This window comes from Pecten maximus, chromosome 17 (assembly GCF_902652985.1).
Source record: "Pecten maximus chromosome 17, xPecMax1.1, whole genome shotgun sequence".
NCBI lineage: Eukaryota > Metazoa > Mollusca > Bivalvia > Pectinida > Pectinidae > Pecten > Pecten maximus.
Window position 1 is genome coordinate 5,917,977 of NC_047031.1, and position 26,350 is coordinate 5,944,326.

Genomic DNA, 26,350 nt, shown 5'->3' on the forward strand with positions numbered 1-26,350 from the left:
ACACAGCTCAGGAAACATTCGTTTTCACAGGTTTTTAAAGAGGACAATTTCAAATCCATGAAGCCGTTTCGTTTTTTTTTTTCAAATTCATTACGTCACATCTTTGTTCATATTGTGACATCACAATTGATTTCTGATTAGCACAGCCAATGACAAGCTCTGCAAGGTGTATCATACTAATAGCACGGTTATGTAAAATTGTCATAGGGGCATGTGCTGGATAACAGGTCGATTAAATGCAATACACGCACTTGAAAATTGATTATGTTTCAAATATATGCAGGACAAGTCCCATACATATACAAACTTTGCAATGCATAGAGGGAGCTTAACGAGGATTTTTTTAGCATGTATGGTAGAACACTTTCTAGCAAACATGTATGCAGGACCTGTATCATGGACATGTTTACTGTTTTGAAAAAAAAAAAAAACAAACAAACAAACAAACAAACAAACAAATAAAATAAAAATTAAACATTATGATCGGGTATGACTTTCGGTATTTTCTCTAATACGAATGAAATATTGTTATATTTAAAGGTAAATCTTTCAATTTTCTTTTATTAAACGAAGATCAGTGGTACTTCTTATGGTTTGTATCCCTTTGACGTTACGCTATTTAACAAGATTGTTGCTCCATATTGAATGGCATGCTCAATGCAAATTTAGCGTTTTCTGGTATAGGATGTAAGTTTGGTTTGCAAGATATGGTCAAATAAGTATTTTATTTAATTACATTGCTAGAATGATATAGCCGATACGCCACATATTCTACATTTCCTTCAGTTCAATCTGAACTAAACAATAATAATAAAATAATTGAAAACAAGAGGTCCAGGGGCCTTAACGGTCATCTGACTCTTAATTAAAAACCTTATATTATTGTAGTATGTATTCTCTGTAGCAAGTATATAGTGGCACTGTTGGCCATGGTGGCCATCTTGGATTTCTGACCCGCCCAATAAATAACAACACTTGATAAGGACCATCTCATGATGATTTCTGGTTAGTTAGAGCTGAATCCCACTGGTGGAAGTTTAAAATAGGCATTGTTCAGGAAAACCATGATTGCACAATCATGTTACAAAGTGGCCGCCATGGCTGCCAAGTCAATGATTTTACGAGGCCAACAAATAACAACACTTTGTTGGCCCTCCTTCCTAAAAATCCTCACCAATTTCCAACTCAATGGCACCAGTGGGACTGGAGAAGAAGTTTAAAATGTTTTTTCAAGATGGCTGCCATGGCGGCCATCTTGGATTTCAGACCAACCCGAAAAATAACAACACTTGGTCAGGATCATATCAGGCAAGTTTCAGCTCAATAGCATTGTTGGAATTTGAGAAGAAGTTTGAAATAGGTGTTGTTCAGGAAAACCATGATTGCGCAATCATGTTACAAAATGGCCACCATTGCTGCCATTTCAAAGTTTTTACGAGGCCGAAAAAATAACAACACTATGTTGGCTCGCCTTCCTTGACATCCTCACCCATTTCCAGCTCAATGGCACCAATGGAACTGGAGAAGAAGTATAAAATGTGTTTTTCAAGATTGCGGATATGGCCGCCATCTTGGATTTCGGACTGACCCGAAAAATAACAACACTTTGTCAGGATCATATTAGGATCATTTCAGGCAAGTTTTAGTTTAATAGCACTGGTGGAACTGGAGAAGAAGTTTAAAATGTGTTTTTCAAGATGGCGGATATGGCGGCCATATTGAATTACGGACCAACCCGGAAAATAACAACACTTGGTCAGGATCATATCAGGATCATTTCAGGCAAGTTTCAGCTCAATAGCACAGGTGGAAATTGAGAAAAAGCATAAAATTAGTTTTTTCAAGATGGCGGATATGGCGGCCATCTTGGATTTCGGACCGACCCGGAAAATAACAACACTTGGTTGTGATCATATCAGGATCATTTCAGGCAAGTTTCAGCTCAATAGCACTGGTGGAAATTGAGAAGAAGTTTAAAATGTGTTTTTCAAGATGGCGGCTATGGCGGCCATCTTGGATTACGGACCAGCCCGGAAAATAACAACACTTGGTTGTGATCATATCAGGATCATTTCAGACAAGTTTCAGATCAATAGCACTAGTGGAACTTGAGAAGAAGTTTAAAATGTGTTTTTCAAGATGGCGGCTATGGCGGCCATCTTGGATTTCGTACTGACCCGAAAAATAACAACACTTGGTCAGGATCATATCAGGATCATTTCAGACAAGTTATAGCTTAATAGCACTGGTGGAACTGGAGAAGAAGTTTTAAATGTGTTTTAAAATGGCGGCTATCGTGGCCATCTTGGATTTCGGACCAACCCAAAAAATAACGACACTTGGTCGGGATCATATCAGGATCATTTCAGGCAAGTTTCATCTCAATAGCACTGGTGGAACTTGAGAAGAAGTTTAAAATGTGTTTTCAAAATGGCGGCTATGGCGGCCATCTTGGATTTCGGACCGACCCGAAAAATAACAACACCTGGTCGAGATCATATCAGGATCATTTCAGGCAAGTTTCAGCTCAATAGCACTGGTGGAACTTGAGAAGAAGTTTAAAATACGTTTTTCAAGATGGCGGCTATGGCGGCCATCTTGGATTACGGACCGACTCGAAAAATAACAAGACTTGGTCAGGACCATCTCAGGATAATTTATGGCAACTTTCAGCTGAATAGCACTAGTGGAACATGAGAAGAAGTTTAAAATGTGTTTTCAAAATGGCGGCTATGGCGGCCATCTTGGATTTCGGACCGACCCGAAAAATAACAACACTTGGTCAGGACCATCTCAGGATCATTTATGGCAACTTTCAGCTGAATAGCACTAGTGGAACATGAGAAGAAGTTTAAAATGTGTTTTTCAAGATGGCGGATATGGCGGCCATCTTGGATTTTGGACCGACCCACAAAATAACAACACTTGGTCAGGACCATCTCAGTATCATTTCAGGCAAGTTTCAGCTCAATAGCACTGGTGGAACTTGAGAAGAAGTTTAAAATGTGTTTTTCAAGATGGCGGCTATGGCGGCCATCTTGGATTACGGACCAGCCCGGAAAATAACAACACTTGGTTGTGATCATATCAGGATCATTTCAGACAAGTTTCAGATCAATAGCACTGGTGGAACTGGAGAAGAAGTTTAAAATGTGTTTTTCAAGATGGCGGCTATGGCGGCCATCTTGGATTTCGGACTGACCCGAAAAATAACAAGACTTGGTCGGGATCATATCAGGATCATTTCAGGCAAGTTTCAGCTCAATAGCACTGGTGGAACATGAGAAGAAGTTTAAAATATGTTTTTAAAATGTCTTTTTAAAATGGCGGCTATCGTGGCCATCTTGGATTTCGGACCAACCCGTAAAATAACAAGACTTGGTCGGGATCATATCAGGATCATTTCAGGTAAGTTTCATCTCAATAGCACTGGTGGAACTTGAGAAGAAGTTTAAAATGTGTTTTCAAAATGGCGGCTATGGCGGCCATCTTGGATTTCGGACCGACCCGGAAAATAACAACACTTGGTCGGGATCATATCAGGATCATTTCAGGCAAGTTTCAGCTGAATAGCACTAGTGGAACATGAGAAGAAGTTTAAAATGTGTTTTCAAAATGGCGGCTATGGCGGCCATCTTGGATTACGGACCGACCCGAAAAATAACAACACTTGGTCAGGACCATCTCAGGATCATTTATGGCAAGTTTCAGCTGAATAGCACTAGTGGAACATGATAAGAAGTTTAAAATGTGTTTTCAAAATGGCGGCTATGGCGGCCATCTTGGATTTCGGACCGACCCGAAAAATAACAACACTTGGTCAGGACCATCTCAGGATCATTTATGGCAAGTTTCAGCTGAATAGCACTAGTGGAACATGAGAAGAAGTTTAAAATGTGTTTTCAAAATGGCGGCTATGGCGGCCATCTTGGATTTCGGACCGACCCGAAAAATAACAACACTTGGTCAGGACCATCTCAGGATCATTTCAGGGAAGTTTCAGCTCAATGGTGGAACTTGAGAAGAAGTTTGAAATGTGAAAAGTTTACGCACGACGACGGACGAAGCATGATGACTATAGGTCATCCTGACCCTTCGGGTCAGATGACCTAAAAAAAACAAAAAAAACAAACAAATAACAACAAAAAACGGCGGATATCATTACGGTGCATAAAAAAATATCCTTCTTATTTGTCAAAAACAAAAAATTCCAAAAAATTACGGCACAAAACTTGTATAAAACCTTAACGCTTGACACAGACAGAAAGTTAACGGCAAATCTCACCCCTGTTTGAAGTTTTTAGGTTGAAGCAATCCTGTTCCCTGCAATTCCAAGACGCAAAGAGTGAGAGGTATGGGCAATGGATTCTTGAACATCACCTTCACCTTGAATGTGTCACCTACACGGACTTCCGCAGGCGCCTACAAAACATATAGTAACACGTCATAACCTACACCTACACGGACTTCCGCAGGCGCCTACAAAACATATAGTAACACGTCATAACCTACACCTACACGGACTTCCGCAGGCGCATACAAAACACATGTAAACACTTTATAACCTATAGTTATATTTTATGTCATACACATACAACATTTTAACCTACATCCTATAGACCCCTTATCTAGGTCTGTGGTATAGGATGCCCCTATATTATACAGTACCCTACAACCTATATGTCTCCCTGGGAGTGATAGTTGGATATCAACCCTCGGTGTAAGATAAACGGTGACATCTCCCATGGAGTGATAGGTGGATATCAACCCTGGGTGTAAGATAAACGGTGACATCTCCCATGGAGTAATAGGTGGATATCAACCCTGGGTGTAAGATAAACGGTAACATCTCCCTGGGAGTGGTAGTTAGATATCAACCCTCGATGTAAGATAAACCATGACATCTCCCTTGGAGTGATAGGTGGATATCAACCCTCGGTGTAAGATAAACGGTGACATCTCCCTTGGAGTGATAGATAGATATCAACCCTCGATGTAAGATAAACGGTGACATCTCCCTCGAGTGATAGTTAGATATCAACCCTCGGTGTAAGATAAACGGTGACTTTCTTCTAGCATATAACAGGCTGAATAACATCAGGTATCTAGGCCCCTTGGTTTTTAATAAAACGTTGTTAGAATGGAAAACATTGGTGCCGGAAAAAGGACAGCTAGAAGAGGGACGGTCACATTAGGCCACAAGATCACTTGCTTTTCGGGCAGGCTTTAAATACACTGTCTGATTATTTTTGAACAATTCGATCATGCATAAATAAAAGCCAATGGTTAAAGAAAATAGTCATCCTTTACCTTTAGGGTTGAGACAGAAAGCTCTCCAACCCTCAGGGTGATATTCTTGGTTTGGTAAACTCTGCGTAAAACGGTATGAATATCACCATTCGGGATGGAAATGTCCCTCAATAAAGACGAAGATTATGTTAACCTCATGCAGGTAAAAGAGTGGAGAACCCACCAGGGCAAGAGAAAAATAATTCTCTTACCCTGGACAGGGATATCCACACTTTTACCCGGGTTAGATTTTCTTATCTCACCCTAGGGAAAAGACATGTTCCACGTGCTCCTTTCACGTTCTCAACAATTTCATTTCGTCACGTCAACAATACCATGACGTCAAGGCAACAGTACAATGACGTCACGCTGACAATTCAATCACGCCACGTCAACGTTTCCTTGCATTGATGTAACGCCAATATTACAAAATAGTTACATAAGAAGGTAAACAGGGAAAGAGGAAAATAATCATTCACCCCCACGGAAGTGGGAAAGGGGAATCTCCACCCTCGGGGTAAGATAATTAAGCTACAAAACACTCGGCAAGCCTCGTGTTTGGCAACTTAACAATCGTCCCTTGGGTTGAGATTCCCCTGGGAGTGAAAGATTCTATTACTCTTACACAGGTAAAAGTATGGATACATGTATGCATGTCCAATGAACGAGAAAAAGAAATCTAACACATGTAAAAGTATGGATATACCTGTCCAGGGTAGGATCAAAGAAAATCTTATTAGGTACGTAAACATGTTGATACACCTCTCTATGGTAAGACATAACCTTATCTTACACAGGTAAAAATGATGGCAAACTTGTCCTTAGTAAAACATACCCTTATCTTACACAGGTAAAAATGTTGATACGTCTGTCCAGGGTAAGGTATACCCCTATCTTACACAGGTAAAAATGTTGGTACATTTGTCCTTTGTAAAACATACCCTTATCTTACACAGGTAAAAATGTTGATACGTTTGTCCAGGGTAAGGTATACCCCTATCTTACACAGGTAAAAATGTTGGTACATTTGTCCTTTGTAAAACATACACTCATCTTACACAGATAAAAATGTTGCTACACTTGTCCAAGGTAAGATATACCCCTAGGTAAAAAATATCGATAAGCTATTCCACTATCTTATACATTAACCATCAACATCCATTGCCTTACCTTCAAGTCAAGGTCTGGTTTGATGAGTCGGAAGTCGTCATCCTCAGAAGAGGTTTGATGTGTCTTTTTGACCGCACAGACACACAACGTCTTGAAGTAACAGCCCTCCATTGTTTTCTTATCGTATTCGTCGAAGTCTATACGTATCTTCTTGGAAACCTCTGTGGAAACGTAGTGTTACAATACTAAAACATGATACGTACATCTCCGACAAACGGTAATTATGGTCTATTGAAAACAAGAAAAGGTTGTTGTGGACACCGGAATATTTTTATACAACGCCATCGAGTTACACAGTTTATGCTTTAATAATCCACAAAATGTTTAAGTTTCTTTTTATATCTTTTAAGTTTAATAAGCACTAGCATGCCTTGTATTGCTAAAGCAATCTATGTCCCCTTCTGACCCCCGCTAAAATAGTGAAAGTTACCTTGACCTTGACTCAAAACCCTGAAACTCGAAATTAATCAATGTATAACTACTCATAGCGAACTTTTATACCAACTTTCACCAACATGCATTGAAACATGGCCTAGAAAAGTGCTTGAAAACTGAGAGGACACACCGACAGACAGACAGACAGACAGACAGACAGACAGACGGACGGACGGACGGACAGATGAGTTGACAGACCGACGGGCAGGAAACCTCTATGTAAATTTTGGACGTGACAGTGTATTATACATGAGTAAGAGTATTGTAGATATTTTCAGGAAAGAAGCATGCTATAGTCAGGACTGCTTTCTGCATGAAAATGAATGTGTATGAATATTGTAAACATTGAAATTGTAAACCATCATTATAAGATACGCAAAAGAAAAAGAAAAAAAAGAAAGAAATACAGAAACTTGAATTTTTTGCAACATGTCTTACTGTGAAAGGAAATTGAGGAACCCGGGGAAACCCACGTGATCAGGCAGGTGACCTGATACTTTTTCACAGCCCGGCCGCCTAGGTGAAAGGCAAGTATGTTACCACTGTGCCACCACTTATTATATGATATTTCAATGATTTTACACATACTCTGTGCTGGGTTGAGGGTTATGTAGATCTTCTCAGATCTGATCCTATGAGCAAACACTCCAGTCTTGTAGTGACTCTGTAGACTCAAAGTTCCACCCACTGTACGCTCCTCCTTGGACAGGTTCTCAAAGTCAACTTCAACTTCAAGGTCGTCTCCATAGTTTACTTGTTTTTTGTCCACAACCTTCACTGATACATCCTATCATACACAATACAGCAAGTTATTGTTAAGTTTAATATAATAAAATGAGGCCAATATACAATAAGAGAAAACAAACTCACATTTTACGGACACTATCCACCAGATATATTAGGCATATTATACAGATCTATGGTCAGGGGAGATAATAGCAGGACGTGGCCATTCTCCACTTGACCTTGGTGATAGTTAATCCAAAGTAATGGACAATCTTTACAGCAAAGTTATCTCATGTCAAGGACATTTGCTACTGGACAATGGTCTAGGGAGGTGATCTTCCCTGAACAATAAAGTCAGTCATTGTTACGATTAACATACTCAAATGATGCCAATACACAATTATATAGACAAAACTCACAATTTATGGACACCATCCATCAGTGTCCAGTTGTTCCAAAGATTATTAGACTAATCATGATTTAACAACAATGTTAAAATCCTAATAGAATAATTTGTGGGAAAACTATCTTGACAATTTTCATAAAAGCTATATCAGCCCTATCAGCCTCTTCCTACCTGCCTTTTTAAGGAATACACACACAGAGATTTTTTAAAGTAAAGGGGAAATGAATTTTTTACTTATGAAATGATTAAGCTAAACGCCTTTTGAACAACTGGACCCAGATAGTTTAAGCATCCTTTATATATCCAAGGTCAGGGGAGGTGAGCGTCTGTAGAAGATGCTCTCTGGTCATGGACATTCTTCACTGAACCATGCACGGGGGCGATAAGTTCAAGTCAAGGGGGGATAATATCAGGTCATTGACATCATCAGCTTGACTTTGGCCAGTGGAGATAATCTTTGGTCATGGACATCCTCCACTTGACAATTGTTGAGATAACCTCATGTCATTGATATACTCCACTACACAATAAGAGAGAGAAAAACACAAAAGTTACGGACACAATGCACCAGGTAATTACGGCATCTTTTACAGATCCATGATCAGGGGAGGTTGGCCTCTGTAGGAGATAATATCTTGTCATGGTCATCCTCTACTGAACTGTAGCAGGGGGTGTTCCTGTATGTATTTTGTCAGGGTAAGCTGACTAGTTAAGCTTGTCTCTATGTTGTGTATTGTGTGTGTGTACCCGTCACTGTGACCCTTGCTGTACTCTATTCACGTGCCCTGTCTGTATTGATGTTGTTGTCGTGTAGTTGTGTCTTGCTTTCTCGTGAGAGTCCGTCTTACCCGTGTACCTCTGTCAGTCCTGTGTTGTGATTGGTTGTTTAGTTTCGTATTCGGTGATAAATTCAGGGTTTTACTTGTAGACTGGGCAGTCTGACGGATTGAGTTCCTGCGAGCTGTCACTTTCTCGTCCAAGGTATTTATAGTTAGGTTAGGTTTTAGGTAAATAACGTTAGGAGTGGGCCGGGATGGGTTTAGTTTCGTAGGTATTGTCGGGTATAGGGGGTCGGTTGTAGAATGTAGTATTATTTGTTGGCTAGGCCTAGGCTTATTGTCTCTGTTCATGTGTTAATTGTTGTAAATATTTATGTTATTCCTAATCAATTGTTAATTGTTATTGAAGTGTCTGTTCTTCCTCTCCTCAGAGGAGATAACCTCAGGTCATGTATACTTGACTGGGCCGTGATCAGAGGAGATAACCTCAGGTCATGTATACTTTACTGGGCCATTATCAGAGGAGATAACCTCAGGGGTATACTTCACTGGGCCATGATCAGAGATAATAGTCATAGACCTCCCCTATAGGGGGGATAAGCTCAGGTCATGGACATCATCCACTTGAAGTTGGTCAGTCGGGGAAAATAACCTCAGGCTATCGGTATACTCCACTGGACCATGGCAAGGGGAAATGGTCTCAGGTCTTAGAAATATCTTAACATTGTTAGTTGTGACATTACCTTACATATGGGTTAGTGTATTGTACCTGGTTTTCCGTGGAGGGTTGATCGTACAGACCAGAGTAGATTCCTCTCAAATTAGCTTTAAATACTCCAGCTCTCTCTGCTCCGGTACCTGTAGTCCAGAAATGAATGAAGGAATAAATATTTGAAGGAATGATTGAAGAAATGAATGAATATATAACTAAACAAATGAATGAATGAATGAATTAATGAATAATTATGTTCTTTTACAATAAGAAAATTCACAAAAAATAAGTAATCAAAGCGTTTGAACAATTTCTGTAGTCTTTACTTCTATACACTTTATAATTGATTAATTTCATGGTGTTAACATTTAGTCCTACTAAAGACTATTCCTACGATATTTAGATTTGTCATGTAAACATTCTGCAATACAAATTACTACACATTTGTGTGTTTATATAATACATTTCATATTACCTTCATCTACTAGGTATCTATTTTTGTTTAATGAACAATATTTACATTTACACTGCAGCCCCACTATATAACTTAACCAAGCTTGCTTGGAAGTTATGAGTCAATAACTTCCAAATCTTAATTATGACGTCATTATTATAGTGACGTCATAACTGTCACGTCGGCAATAACGAAAGATGGCTGTTGAAAAAGCTCTTCCGTCTTTGACGATAACATTTCGTTCATTCATTATCAGAGTAAAATTCCTGGGTATAGTCTTTTAAATTCGTTGTCTAATGTAAATATAAGCATTGAACTGCTTTCATTTGGAAGTTATGGGCTGATGAATGCCAACTTGACAAAGGCAAATTCAACATGAAGCGCTAGTGCGCTTCATTAAATTTGCCTTTCTCTAGTTGGCATTCATCAGCCCATAACTTCCAAATAGAAGCAGTGCAATGCTTAAATGAATTACCAACTACAGTCAAATCTGTTATCTTGACCTCTGATTATTCGAAGGCTATTCTTAACTCAAAAAGAAATACTCAGTTCCGAGTAGGACCAGTCAGCTCGAAGCTTGCCGAGTGCTGGCCAGCCAAATCTTTCACGAGGATTGAGATATCCTTGTTCACGGAACACATCCATAATTTTATTATTTTTGCATATACATGTACTTGCAACCAAACGTAAGTTTTGACGTCTTCAAGCTCCTTGGAATATGCGTCAAAATATTGATGACGTCATCATTTACGACTTGGTTACTCAACGTCAAATGATGACGTTGCGTTATTGTGAGCAGCGTCATAGAGCGTGTGTCGGCTTTCTTTAACCCCCCCCCCCCCGATTTATCTTTTTCCTAGTAACCGCCGGATGACCCTGTGAAGTTTAGGAGAAACAACTGCCCCATGTAGAACACCAATTTTAGATATCTCTATCCCACATAGGCGCACCGAGTAACCTCAGGTCTGGGACTTTTTTGTTTACTGTGTGACGTCACATGGAAAATCCTTCTGTTTGTATATATGTAACTTACACAAATGCACTGTATCATTTTTCTTTGTGTCATTTGAACATATGATTCATTGTGATCATTGACCTTAAAATTCAGTCATGTTGTTACTTTTTGTCGAGAATTTATTTTTTTGTACAAGCAAGCAAAGGCGGAGGAATATGACGTGATGTCAAACATCATTCTGCAGTTTCCGGAATGCCGAGCACCTCTGACAAACATTAATTAATGTTTTTCACCAATGGTGAAAAGACCTTTTTGTTTTCGTTATGTTTCTTTTCTTATTTTGATAATTCTTCTGCAGTTTTTGTGGCGTATTAATCTTTTGATTGGTAAAGATTAGGCTAATTGTCTTTCTAGTATGTTTGGAATTACCATAATTCAAAAAGTATTTAAGGTACAAAGATAATGTTATTATATTATGGTATATAAGGTCTGGGGCTTTTATATAGTTACAACTTTAAGGTCAGAGATCAAATAATAAATCTCGCCAAGGGGTCAAGTTTGTCTATTTTTAGAAAATTATTTTTCATTTTTTTTTCAAAAAATTCACAGTATGATGAAGAATGTCATTCTGATGATTTTGATATGTTTATTTTTTTCGGTTACATTTGTTGTTAACAAGGTACGTCATTTTTGATACTTTTGTTCTTTTTGGGGTCGGTCCGAAATCCAATATGGCCGCCATGACGTCATGATTTGAAAAGCTGAAAATGACCATAACTCACAATGGATTAATTTTACAGAGATCATGTAATTGTATTATTTGCAGATAATGCTTGGCGCTAACGTTTACTCATTAAAAGTTTTAAGGTCAGCGGACAAATAAAAATAGTTCGCTATGGGGTCAAAGGTCACCAAATTTTCAGCTTTTTTTTTTATTTCTTAAATGATTTTACATAGATCGATGCAGTATGTCAATCGGACGAATTCTGGTACCTTCAGTTTTTCATTAGCTCTTCCGGTTCAGGTTTTACGCCATTTTGAAAATGTTCATAATTGCGCAATCATTAATTAATCTTTAAACCACATCTTCTCAAAAGCCAAGAGGCCCATTGACTTTATATTTGGCATGTAACAAGCTTGGGTGAATGGCTACCAAGTTCTTACCTAAATTCAAGGTTAAAAGGGGTCAAATAGTCTAAAACTTTAAACGATTTCTTCTTAATAACCAAGAGTCCCAGGCACTTGATTAATGGCATGTAACTGCTTGGGCAAAGGGCTACCACTTTTATTGTTCAAATGAATGACCTTGACTTACGTTCAATGTCACAAGGGATCAAATAGACTAAACGCTTTAAATACTTCTGAATAGCCAAGAGGCCCAGAAACTCCATGTTGGGTCTGTAGCTTGCTAGTATGAAGGTCCTACATGTTTGTTTAAATGAATGACATTGACCTTTATTCAAGGTCACAGGGTCATGTTTGTAAAGATTTTTTAAAAATAAAGTTAGATTAATCTTCCCAAGAACCAAGAGGCATAGACACATGTTATTGGTTGTGTAGTATGCTTGGATAATGGGCTACAGTGTAAGTTGTTATGGATGACCTTCATTCGAAATTATCAAGGTCATTTCTGACTTTAGTTTGTTAAAGACGTCAAATTGTTAGCCAACAATGTCTGGTTTATATTTGTTATCTTGACACTTTTACATTCAGCTAATTTGTCATGGTATACAACAGATATACCCATTTGTTTTCTAATCTTTCCAAATATGTCACAGGTTTCATTGTTGGTCATCAAGAAAACATACAAAGTTTCTATATTGTTTTGCCATGAGGGATCGATTTCCCCATGCCTTTCATAAAAAAGGTATGAGAAAAATCGTCAATCATATGTATCTTATTATGTATATTTGCGGCCAAGGAATATTTGTAGAAATACACTGTAGGATAATTTGTGAACAGGAGTTTGTAAACGTGGGTATATACTTGTTTGTGGACATGACCTTATTTGTGAACAGGGGCTTATTTGTCGGGAGCTTTTTGTGCGGACGGACTTATTCGTGAAGAGGGGCTTTTTGGGGAAGGGTTTTTGTGGGAGAAGGTTTGTTTGTGGGGAGGAGCTTTTTGTGGGGAGGTTTTTATTTATTTGGATGGTGTTCTTGTGGGGAAAAGTTTATTTCTGGGGAGGAGTATTTTGTGGGGAGGGGTTTATTAGTGAGGATGTATACATTTGTGGGGAGAACCATTTTGTGGGGTAGAGTTTTAGACGTATTTGATGAATGTCACTACACCTTCATTGAACTTGTACTGGTCGGTTATGTCGTCCCAGCGGTCGTCCCAACACGGGTCTTGCTTCGACCAATTCTTGGGGCCCAAACACTTTGGTCTATGGGTACTGATGTACTTGCCAACACTGTGAACACAAAAATTACACTGTAAGGATTTAACGATGCTTTGTTGTCCACGAAATGATTGTCACACAATGCATACAGTGACATCCAGGGTATAGAACAATATCTCATTAACACCATCAAATGACACCCCGGATAGAGAAACTTAATTCATTTTTACCAGTGAAATATATGAAAATTATTCATTCTATAATGTATATATTATTGAAACATATAGTAGGGATTTTTTTCTGAATTGACCAATAAAAACACTGCTTACAAACAACAATGAGTAGAAATTAAAGCTGTCCCTGTATATTTTGCTGTAAAATGTAATAAACAGAATATCTGACAGTATCTTCATTAATACCAAAATATATTCGACTCATATGGCTAATATTATGAGTTTTTTTCCTAGGGCTGCGTACCCATGAAAAATATAAAAAATGTTACATTCACTCATGAAATATATTTGGTATTACCAAAACACTGTTCGAAATCCTCTATATATCTCTTTAAAAATGACAAGAATGAACAACATTGGCCTAAAATGGTCGCTTTTAAATATAAAGGCCGTGTAATATTGAATTTCTTCGAGATTCAAATAATTATTTCTTCACTTAGAATTCAAAATTTAAATAGAATTTTTTGTAGGGTAGTTAAAGCCAAATGTATGTACATTTTGGTATTGTTTAAGTTGTTTGAAAGAAAATTGTAAATTGAAGTAACAAAAGTTTTTTTTTTAAAGTCGTATTAATGTCATCTGGTTAATCTTAACGCTTGGATATACAACAGTCTATCTTTGTTTGCCGAATTGAATAATGTTACATTTTATTTCGCCCTTTTTGACAAGACATATACTGTGGACCTCCTCAGTTGGTTTGTTTTGTATGCCATAAGGTTATATCAAGATAGTTTACGTTATAGTTATAAAACAATGATAATAAAATGAAAAGTGCGGTTATTGTAAGGTGGAATACGTTTTTTATATATATTGAATTTATATCAACAAATTTTACAAGGTAGGAAAAACATGAAAATTTTATTTATTTTCAGTTACAATTATTGCGAACAAGGTTTGATCATCTTAAAGCAATCACTCTTGTTGGCTCGGAAGGAGGTCCTTGAATGGTTTTTAAATCTGCAAGGAAACTGGATTACCGTGAACAGCCTTAAGTCAACCTCATGAAGAAGTGTCCGCAGACTTTTCATGCCCCTTTTTGGAATCAAACCCCGTCGGACTAGATTAAAAGTATAGTGCACAACTGTGCCTCTAGACCACTTAAAGAGAAAAGTTACCCGTTGGCGTTGACCTGCATAACCCTAAAGGTACCATCCTCAATCCGCCAGTAGACTTTGTCAGCATTGACCTCCGCGAATATAAAATGTCCGTCGTGCGGCACAGCAACTTCCCCCTTTTTGATGGCAATTAGAGGACAGGGTCCACAGCAGTAAATACCTGGAATGGCATTTAATTACAACTTAACTACTCATCCGAGACATTGAGACACTCAATGAGTGTCCAAATGTTTTGTCTATTGGATTAAGATACCAACTAATGTAAGTAGAATAGATCATTAGAAAAAAATATGATTGGTACATGTCAATCATCTTCACGTTCACTCACTGTACCTGTGCAATTTGTCATGGCAAATCTGAAGTCTCCGTCACAGCCACCTTATTGACAAAACACAAATGTTTTAATCGTTTGATTCTTTGATAACTGTCTCTTCTGAATCAAACTGATATTTAAGTCGCCTTAATGTCAAATTACTTTAAACTGGGTTGTAGCTCCTCGCTTTATACCATATTAACCCCCTTCTTCATTTTACAGAATCATGACATCAATTAGAAAATAATCAGCCAAGGATAAAACACCAAAAAAGTCCTCCTGATAACTGATTTTTTTTACACAAGGGTTTGAGGCGTATTATAGGATAAATACGGTACATTACCGTCACTTGTCTCCTGGGGCGTCGCGTCACAAGCCTGCCAGCCTCCACAGCTCTTGTCTTTCAGGTCTGGACGTGCCATCCACACATCATTCCACACGTGGAAATTCCTGGACGAAATAGACGTTGTAAATCAGCTCTCATTGTCTTCAATAATCGTTAGTCATTTGTGACAGGAAAGGGAAAATACAAGAGTCAGACAGGGACTCGAACGTGGAACCCCCAATCTTAAGCCAGGTACTTTAACAAAATGAGATACATTGACCAGCGTCCATGCAAGGCCAGTCCACGTTCACTACACACTATTGGTGAACGTTAAGTTGTTGTACACATGTTCAAACAGTTGTTCACTGTCTGAGCGTGGCAGGTGACTAATTTTAGACTCCGAGAATTGGCCGCTTTTATCTGTGCCCTTTTATAAGACATGCATATATATATATATATATAATCGGTAAATGCTACTGCAATATTAAGAATTTAAGATGTTTGTTGTTTCAAAGAATTTCTTCTTTTAAAAGGCATATGTTGAACTGGTGTATTCTACATTATAAATTATTGATTTAAATCCATCAATTATTTATATGCCTTTAGGAAACATGTCAAACCTTCGACTGTGGTCTTGAGAGTTAAGGGTTGTTAAACGTAGAGGCATATATTTGATTATTTTTCCAACATACTTTTTAGAAGGAAGATGTAAATGTGTACGAGTATGTAAACTATACATATATATGTGCAAATTTCATATAATTGCTTTGCATGTATATGTGCGAGTATACAAATAAGATGCATAGCTTTTCTACCTGAGAAGTATATTGCGTCAATTATTTATCGGAGTTATAAACATTGGCAATACACAATATATACCAGACAGAGTCGTTGTTGAGCTCCTCCAAAGGATTACCCTCTTCATCAAAGACTAAGTCGATTGTCATCGACATGTCTGTATCGTGGGCCGATGCAAAGTTCGTGACACTCCTGCTGGGTAAACCAAGAGCCCGACAACCTATAGAAAAAAAAACAAATCTCAAACTAATCGGCTAGCATTTCCATTACCACATTTATTTGCAAATAAACCCAAGTTGGTTATGATGAGAGAGGCACGCCAGTGTTTTGAGATACAGCTCCAAACATATTTTCATGTCGATCCTTATAATTTAATTAACTGTACATAATTTCTATGGGAATGCAACTTTATTGATAAGATCTTTTCTCTTTTCTATTACCTTATCGACGTTACAAACGGCAGCATATTTTTTACGCTATGTGCTGGTGATGTAAATTGGTCAATGAAAATGATCTTAACAAACAAGATTATATTATAATATTTAATATTTTAATATGCACAATATTTACCTTTGTGTATATATGGAAGTTATATACATTTATTGAGGACACCCAGTAATATAAACTGACCCAAAGCTGGACAATTTGACCAGTAAATGCTAATATGAACTTTAAGGTAATTGCCAAGTTCTATATACAAGTCATCAGGAGTTTACTCAAGCTTAACATTCCAGGATTAAACTCAATTACAGAAATGTATATATGCTCCTCAAAAACCACCACGTATAATAACGTATAAACTGGCCCTACAGTGGACAACTTGACCAGTCAATGCCAGGAACTCACATGTGGTCAGTACTCCAGAGAATACCCAACACTGGCCAAACTCGACCGGTGACTTAGTTTTAAAGTACTTCTCCAGAATGGCCTGACTTCCTGTCCAGGCCGTCGGCTTGGTCCCTCCCTCGTAGTCACCTGACCAGTTACCTGTCAGGATTCCGTTATCATCTGACGAGTTTACCTGTAGAAAATAACAATAATATAAAACAGGGAAGAACAAAATTTTGCTGGGAGATCCAAGACGGAAATTGAACCCGTTGTCATGTGGGATTTGTATCTCCCATAGGATAAGAACCCAGATACTAAAACAGGCCATAGGATTAGTATCCGGGTACAATATTTGGTCATAGGATAAGTATCCGGATATATTAAGTGACCATAGGATAAGTTTCCCCCATAGGAATTGTATCCCCCCTAAAATTTATCATAAGGTAAGAATGTAAGAATTTTGAAAATATCTTTTAATCATTTAACTGACTTAAAAGGTTAAAAGATTACGAAAGCCGGTTTGGACCATTTTCGTAGAACAAAATGATATTATTTTTCACGTTATTACGCGAAACTAATGCGTCATATCGCGAAACTAACGCGTTATACAACGAACCTTTCGCGTTATAATTAGCGAAACTAACACGTATTAATTATATGACTGTGATTTTTCCCTTTTTCTGATTGGCCAATTCTAAACATTCTCACTTTGCTCACATATTATTGACAACCCCGAATCCACGATACAGAGTGCCATAACCACCCAATAACTCGAGTTCGTACCCAAATATAATAACAAGGGACTTTCCCGAAATCGTGACGTTAAATCCAGGGTGACATAACAATCCATCAACTCGAATACGCATCCATATATAGCTACAAAGGATTTTCCAACTATCTGTGTCGTCAAAAATGTATGCTTACATGTAAATGTCGGTATGTTCTCCCGCACAGATTTTAATAGACTGATTTCTTAAATGTTTTAGCATTTACATTTTGTTGAATTTTAAGCAATAATAAATAAAGACGTTTAAATTCATTGCTGACTTTGACTTTTGAATTGTCATTTTGAACTTTTCCCCAGTCGATCAATATTATTTATTCAATCCTCTGACAGGTAATGATAATCATTCTGTAATATGAAAATATGGCAGTTTCGTCATATAATAAAGCAGTTATTGACCCTTTTTCAAGTGAATACGATGAAATGGTTTCAGAGTATCAGATACTGGTTGCAAAGATGGAGGGCGAGAACGATGATTTTTTTCTGTCAAGAATTTGTAATTCATTGAGAATGAATAATGCAACATCGTATATATCCGAGAACTTATTTCCTTATTGTTAAACACTATCGTTTCAAATACGTTGAATTGCTTAGAACAACTCTATCCGCTATTGTTAAAAAAACCTCAAAATTTCAGCTTGGGATAGCCCAAGCTCAAAATGAAATCTCACTAAACTGTCCTACCTCATGCCAATACTCTTCAAAAGTAGCCGATACTTATATATATGTATATTCGCGATATAACGCGTTAGTTTCGCGTTATTACACGAAAGTTTCGCGAAATAAGCATTAGTTTTGCGCAATAACGCGAAAGTGTCGCGTTTTTACGCAAAAGTTTTGCGATATAACGCGAAAAAAATATTATTTTCTTTTATGAAAATGGTCCAAACTGGCTTTGGTAAAAAGAAGTATTATAGAATTTCATATTTTTTTTCTCTTTACCTATTCAATATATTGTTGATATAATCACTGAAGCAGTAATAATTGAAACTTACTGACTATAAAGTCTGCCCTGTGTAACCTGGGGGAAAGGTCCAACTGTTAGATAACCCCAGGGAATATCTGTCATATTTGACAGAGTGTTGTTCTTATCATTATTACCGATCACGTGTTCATGTCGATGCTGGAGTGGGGGTAACAGAATATATCATTAAGTCATTCTTAAAAAGAACCTGAAACAACCAACATGAACTTAGAATTCATCAACCAAATTACAGATTTTCTTCATGAATGTATTTAGGACATACTGAAATTACTTAGATATATGTTCTCTCCAAAACTATTAAAAATGTTCACGATCTGAAGAATTGCCTCGATGCAACGGAAGTGCATGCTAAAGACGTGTTATCACGTTTTTCTTTTTCTCTAAGTATTACTTCGTTCGTTAGGATCATACTCAACAATTGCATTATATGTAATAATGTATCAAAGTTAAACATACATTGCGAACTTTATTTGATGTGCTCACTGTTTAATTTTTATATAAAAAAATACTTGAAAAGTAGTTGATAGGAACAGAAATCATTAAAAACCGCATTAATGGATTTCTATGTTCTTCAACTGGATTAATTTATTATTTTCAATTAGACAATCATCAGTTGCTTTTTTTAACATGAGCAAAAAACATATATGTTATCAAATATGTTAAAAGGTAGATTATTTTTGTTTTGTTAATATTGTACGTATCCAAATTATCTTGTCAAGTTGTGAATGGAGAAAACCATATTTCAACCACAAACTTAATATAATTATTAATGTAAAAATCCATGTCTTTCTGGAAATAGTAATAAATGTTTAAATAAAAAAGTAAGCATAACATTTTATGAGTTTTTTTCTTTAAACCAAACGAAATCCTAATATTTCAGTTTAAGCCTTTTTTAATTAATGCTTGTCACAGCACACATCATCCATTCACACCTGTCAAGTCCATGGCCATCCTGATGATTGTGCGGACATCACACCTTGACTCCATTCATGACTACCCACTACCCCCTCCCTAGTTGTCTTTGATGACAATCATTATATACACATAGGTTTAAGAGTCACCAGGTATGCACAGATGAACACATGTATAAACGTGAACAGGTTTTATATGAATAGGGGGGATACTTTTCCTATTGGGGGGGGGGGGGGGGGGGGGGGGGGGGGGGGGGGGGGGGATACAAATCCTATGGCAAATTTCAGTATCCGGATACAAATCCTATTGGGGATACTTATTTCATATGATACCGGAATCCCGGCATGATAATTCACAGCTCTACTTCAGCAAAAGGAGCATGATCTCATAAAAAATTCAATCCTGCAGAGCTGTCTGACAAGAATCGATCCAGGTCTCTGTCATGTACCTCCCCGGCTCTACCGACTGAGACAAAGAAGAATGACAGAGACCTATTTCACACTGTATGCACAAGTCGCATCGACGGGTCCTATCAGCTGAGTGACACAGGCCATATTTAACACTACATTTTGTATGTACAAGTCACACCGACACACTCCGTCAGCTGAGTGACACAGGCCATATTTAACACTACATTTTGTATGTATGTACAAGTCACACCGACACACTCCGTCAGCTGAGTGACAGAGACCATATTTAACACTATGTACAAGTCACACCGACACACTCCGTCAGCTGAGTGACAGAGACCATATTTAACACTATGTACAAGTCACACCGCAGACCCGCTCCGTCAGCTGATTGACAGAGACCATATTTAACATCATGTTCAAGCCACAACGACCCGCTCTATCAGCCGAGTGACAGAGACCATATTTAACACTATGTACAAGTGACATCGGACCCCTCCATCATCTGAGTGACAGGTATTTTATTCTAAACACTATGTAAAATCCACACCGACCCGCCCAATCAGCCAAGTAACACTACGAGCAAACACACTTTATACAAGTACCTATTCAATTAATAACAAGCGCCACCATATAATTTCTAAATACTGATTATTGTTTATTGACAATGGAAAAAACTTACCAGAGCAGAGATTTTACGAACGACCAATCTAGGATCACCTCGATCGGATGCTTTGAATCCATTTTGATCCAAAAGGTCAAGGACACAGTCCAACACAGGGTCGTCAAACTTCAAGAAACCAATAACTATTACAACAAAGGTACCTAAAATATGATTAACAAAATATATAGCAAAAACTAAAAATAATAACAATATATATATATTTATCACGACCATTTGTTCTATTTATCTAATTGTTAGAATAATCATCTCGACTGGCCATTAAACTATGTGTTCCCGCCTTCTTTCCATGTCCTTAAACACAAAACCATACAAATTTGATACAATAAAAATTCATCCTCGTCTTCACATTTTCCTATTATCAATGTTCAAAAGTTCAATTCCGAAACCAATATTTCAAATTGTATACTTCAAAGTTAAAAGATATCTGTATATTACAACATCAAACATACCTGAGCAAAGTTCCAGGGTCGTCCGTGGATGTATTTGTCATTCCCAACAAAGATTTTGCCAGTGTCATTCAAGACATACTCTTCAAGTAGTTTATCGTCATGGAGATACACGTCGTCATCTTTTGGGAAAAAAATATCAAGCTCGGACCAAAAATATAACTTTATACATTTATGCACCACAAATCTACATAAATACCTAACCGATATTCTAACTTCATATATCACCGAGAATGAATTGACCTTTATACATAACAGAGCTTCATACGTCACCAAAATCTACCTTTTATACATCGCCGAGAGTTTACCTTTATACATCACCGAGAGTTTACCTTTATACATCGCCGAGAGTTTACCTTTATACATCATCGATAATTTACCTTTATACATCACCGATAATTTACCTTTATACATCGCCGAGAGTTTACCTTTATACATCATCGATAATTTACCTTTATACATCACCGATAATTTACCTTTATACATCACCGATAATTTACCTTTATACATTACCGATAATTTACCTTTATACATCACCGATAATTTACCTTTATACATCACCGAGAGTTTACCTTTATACATCACCGATAATTTACCTTTATACACCATCGATAATTTACTTTTATACATCATCGATAATTTACGTTTATGCATCACCGAGAGTTTACCTTTATACATCATCGATAATTTACCTTTATACATCACCGATAATTTACCTTTATACATCACCGATAATTTACCTTTATACATCATCGATAATTTACCTTTATACATCACCGAGAATTTACCTTTATACATCACCGAGAGTTTACCTTTATACATCATCGATAATTTACGTTTATACATCACCGAGAATTTACCTTTATACAGCACCGATAATTTACCTTTATATATTACCGATAATTTACCTTTATACATCATCGATAATTTACCTTTATACATCACCGATTATTTACCTTTATACATCATCGATAATTTACCTTTATACATCACCGAGAATTTACCTTTATACATCATCGATAATTTACCTTTATACATCATCGATAATTTACGTTTATGCATCACCGAGAGTTTACCTTTATACTTCATCGATAATTTACCTTTATACATCACCGAGAATTTACCTTTATACATCACCGAGAGTTTACGTTTATACATCACCGAGAGTTTACCTTTATACATCACCGATAATTTACCTTTATACATCACCGATAATTTACCTTTATACATCACCGATAATTTACCTTTATACATCACCGATAATTTACCTTTATACATAACCGATAATTTACCTTTATACATCACCGATAATTTACCTTTATACATCACCGATAATTTATCTTTATACATCACCGAGAGTTTACCTTTATACATCATCGATAATTTACGTGTATACATCACCGAGAGTTTACCTTTATACATCATCGATAATTTACCTTTATACATCACCGATAGTTTACCTTTATACATCATCGATAATTTACGTGTATACATCATCGATAATTTACCTTTATACATCACGGAGACTTTACCTTTATACATCATCGATAATTTACGTGTATACATCATCGATAATTTACCTTTATACATCACGGAGACTTTACCTTTATACATCATCGATAATTTACCTTTATACATCACCGATAATTTACCTTTATACATCACCGATAATTTACCTTTATACATCATCGATAATTTACCTTTATTCATCACCGAGAATTTACCTTTATACATCACCGAGAATTTACCTTTATAGATCACCGAGCATTTACTATGTACAAAGGTCATCACTATAACAATAACCTGTGGACAAAGGTCATCAGTATAACAATAATCTGTGGTCAAAGGTCATCACTATAACAATAATTATGTACAAAGGTCATCATTATAACGATAACCTATTACAAAGGTCATCACTATGAACAATAACCTGTCAAAAAGCCAGCATTATAACAATTACCTGTATACAGAGATCATTTCTGTTGTGAGACTGTCTATACTGTTTTGTTTTTCAATGTAACCCAAATCGATTGTATATAAACATCTATATGACGGTCATCTGTCTTTAACAAACATTTTCATACTCCCTAGATAATTTAATATAGACAGGTTTAACTGTGTTACATACCTTTACACCATGGGTTAAACAGGATGTAGATCGGATTTGGATGACTGTGAACTTTTGAAACGGAAGGTGTCTTTCCTCCTTTCTTCACAGCTCTGACCTTGACATTCCAGCGACCTATTGGACAAACTGGCGGGGTCATGACCTCTAGTTGCAGGTCATTGTTGGTTCTACGCACTAATTTTGCTCCCCACCTTTTTGGCAGGTCAGCATCTGAGAGGATCATCTCAACAAAAGTTCCTTTGGTAGGCTTTGGCTGGTCACCTGTAGTCGATATTAATTGATAAATATTCAATTAACCTCTGACTGACTACTATTTATATTAATCAATCATTAATCAATTTACTTCTGGCATTGGAAATTATTCGATATGTATGATTTATAATACACTAGATATCAATAGAGAATTAGTTAATTTACTTTAAACTGACTAAGCTGAACATTAATCAATAATTTGTCAATCTAATTCTGACTGACTACACTGGGTCATGATTCTACATTGTTGTTCTTTAACATGGAGCTAATGAGATATACAGCAGACTAGAAAATAGATTAAACGGTAAAACGATTATAGATAAATTCATATAAAATGCATTACAACATTTTCCACCACAATAGGTGGGTTTTATTCCACTCCCAAGGCATGCCATAATCATTACAACTCCTGAGTAACATTCAGCTTATACCACACGTGGAATGAACTCTAAATGCGTTTTGACTGGTTGACACGGTGGTCTTTGACCGGGACTATTTTTTAATCACGTGGTTCAAAGCAATTGGATTGGCAAACACTCGAAGGCCGCTTCACGATGTCCTGACAATGATAACGCCAAAGAAGTAGTTTGCAGTTGTTTGTTATATTCTTGCAAATATATATAGATTTTCATCAATTTATTGCTTTGAAAGAATAAAACTACTTATTATTCGTAATAATTTGAAATTAATTGTTATATTTCCATTCATTTCCGAAATTGTCAGATGTGCATATTGATTAGCGGAATTTCACTTTAAGTCATATCCTTTTGTCACATTTGATATTATAAAAAGAGCACACGTTGACACAAAATAGGTCAATTTATCCTCAAAATATCTTTCCTTTTGTAGTAGAAACAGGTCACAAATATGTAATACTTAAATAGATATATTTGGACTTTGGATTTGGAATAAGGAAAAGCCCATGTGTGTGGGATACTACAATACGTATATGTTTTATATATGGAACGTTTGTTTTACTTTGTGCCAAGTCCCTGTGTGATATTGTAATACATATATGTGGACCATGGGTTAGAAATTTGACATACCAAGTCCCTGTGTGATATTGTAATACATATATGTGGACCATGGGTTAGAAATTTGACATACCAAGTCCCTGTGTGATACTATAATACATATATGTGGACCATGGGTTAGAAATGTGACACACCAAGTCCCTGTGTGATACTGTAATACATATATATGGACCATGGATTAGAAATTTGACACACCAAGTCCCTGTGTGATACTGTAATACATATATGTGGACCATGGATTAGAAATTTGACATACCAAGTCCCTGTGTGATATTGTAATACATATATGTGGACCATGGGTTAGAAATTTGACATACCAAGTCCCTGTGTGATACTATAATACATATATGTGGACCATGGGTTAGAAATGTGACATACCAAGTCCCTGTGTGATACTGTAATACATATATGTGGACCATGGGTTAGATATTTGACATACCAAGTCCCTGTGTGATACTCTAATACATATATGTGGACCATGGGTTAGAAATTTGACATACCAAGTCCCTGTGTGATACTGTTATACATATTTGTGGACCATGGGTTAGAAATGTGACACACCAAGTCCCTGTTTGATACTGTAATACATATATGTGGACTGTCGGTTAGAAATTGGACACACTAATTCCCTGTGTTATATTGTAATGCATTATATTTTAATATGGACCACGGGTTTGGAATATGTGGCAAGCCCCTGTGTTAAGTGGTCATGTATTGTCAGCATGAGGAAACCACTGTGTTCAAATACATATTATGAACATGAAGTTGTTAGATGCAATTAGACAATTATTTTTTTGTCATTATTTCATTTTTAGATAAACGAAGCGACCCATTTACAAAAGTGTATACTTGTTAACTATACACGGGGTCTTGCCATTAATATACGTGTGTATATATTAAACGTTCAAATACAAAATGAAGTTTGTACAATAGGTGTCCTCACATACGTGGAGATTCACGTGACATTATCATTCATACATTTTAAGTTGCGAGATAAATCAATCATATCTACATATATATATATCAATGTAATAAGTATATATAGTTTTGGAAACCAATAACAATTTCCCAAAATGTCACGTTGTAGAATATATTAATAATTTTATCCATGAAGAATCTACCAGTGTGGTAAATCGCCATTTTTTTTTTTTACAAAATACTTAAACATTTTTTGCTTTCCTCGGACTTTCCAAAAAAAAAGTAGCAATTACCGGTTTGAAAGATCAGCTTCAGTTCATCCTTTTTTGGGTCATAAGGCCGGTCACAGGTAATGGTCATCTGAAAAGGCTGACCTCTGCGGACGACGAGGGACGCATCCTTGCCTTCTTTCTTGTCGGTGATACTATACTCGTTGGTATGGTGGTTAAAAGTGTCAACGAACACGTTAAACTTGACGCCATTAACAGCGATCAGATCTTTTACCTCCTCCGGAGAGCCTGAAATAGAATTATCATCATACATGTTAAACTTGACACCAGTAACGACGATGGCATATTTTACCTCCTTATGAGAACCTGAAACATTTTCATTATCATACACGTTAAAATTGATGGCAGCAATGTCAATTAGATTGTTTACCTTCTTAGAATAGTCTGAAATAGAATTATCATCATACATGTTAAACTTGACACCAGAAACGACAATCGGATATATTACCTCCTCATGAGAACTTGAAACATTTTCATTACCATTATCATACACGTTAAAATTGATGGCAGCAACCACAATCAGATCGTTTACGGCAGGGGAGCCTTAAACAGAATGTTTTTATTTCACACATTTTGTTTTGATATAGGAAGAAGTAGCCAAAGATAACCTGCCTTACACCTCCTTTC

At 36.8% G+C, this 26,350-nt stretch overlaps 2 protein-coding genes across 3 annotated transcripts in view; one reads left to right on the forward strand and one right to left on the reverse strand.

Moving 5' to 3' along the window:
- Nucleotides 1–26,350, forward strand: part of LOC117315989 (nephrin-like) — a 402,896-nt gene that overhangs the window by 193,572 nt on the left and 182,974 nt on the right. The window lies entirely within an intron of this gene.
- Nucleotides 1–26,350, reverse strand: part of LOC117315990 (hemocyte protein-glutamine gamma-glutamyltransferase-like) — a 35,019-nt gene that overhangs the window by 1,440 nt on the left and 7,229 nt on the right. Inside the window, exons 2-14 of the mRNA XM_033870472.1 lie at nt 25,727–25,951; nt 23,230–23,490; nt 21,105–21,223; nt 20,653–20,760; nt 16,898–17,072; nt 16,133–16,271; nt 15,272–15,378; nt 14,616–14,775; nt 13,218–13,339; nt 9,575–9,663; nt 7,483–7,681; nt 6,460–6,620; nt 4,286–4,422 (exon numbers count right to left, since the gene is read on the reverse strand). Coding sequence (XP_033726363.1) covers nt 4,286–4,422; nt 6,460–6,620; nt 7,483–7,681; nt 9,575–9,663; nt 13,218–13,339; nt 14,616–14,775; nt 15,272–15,378; nt 16,133–16,271; nt 16,898–17,072; nt 20,653–20,760; nt 21,105–21,223; nt 23,230–23,490; nt 25,727–25,951 — 2,002 coding nt within the window. The remainder of the gene's footprint in view (nt 1–4,285; nt 4,423–6,459; nt 6,621–7,482; nt 7,682–9,574; nt 9,664–13,217; nt 13,340–14,615; nt 14,776–15,271; nt 15,379–16,132; nt 16,272–16,897; nt 17,073–20,652; nt 20,761–21,104; nt 21,224–23,229; nt 23,491–25,726; nt 25,952–26,350) is intronic.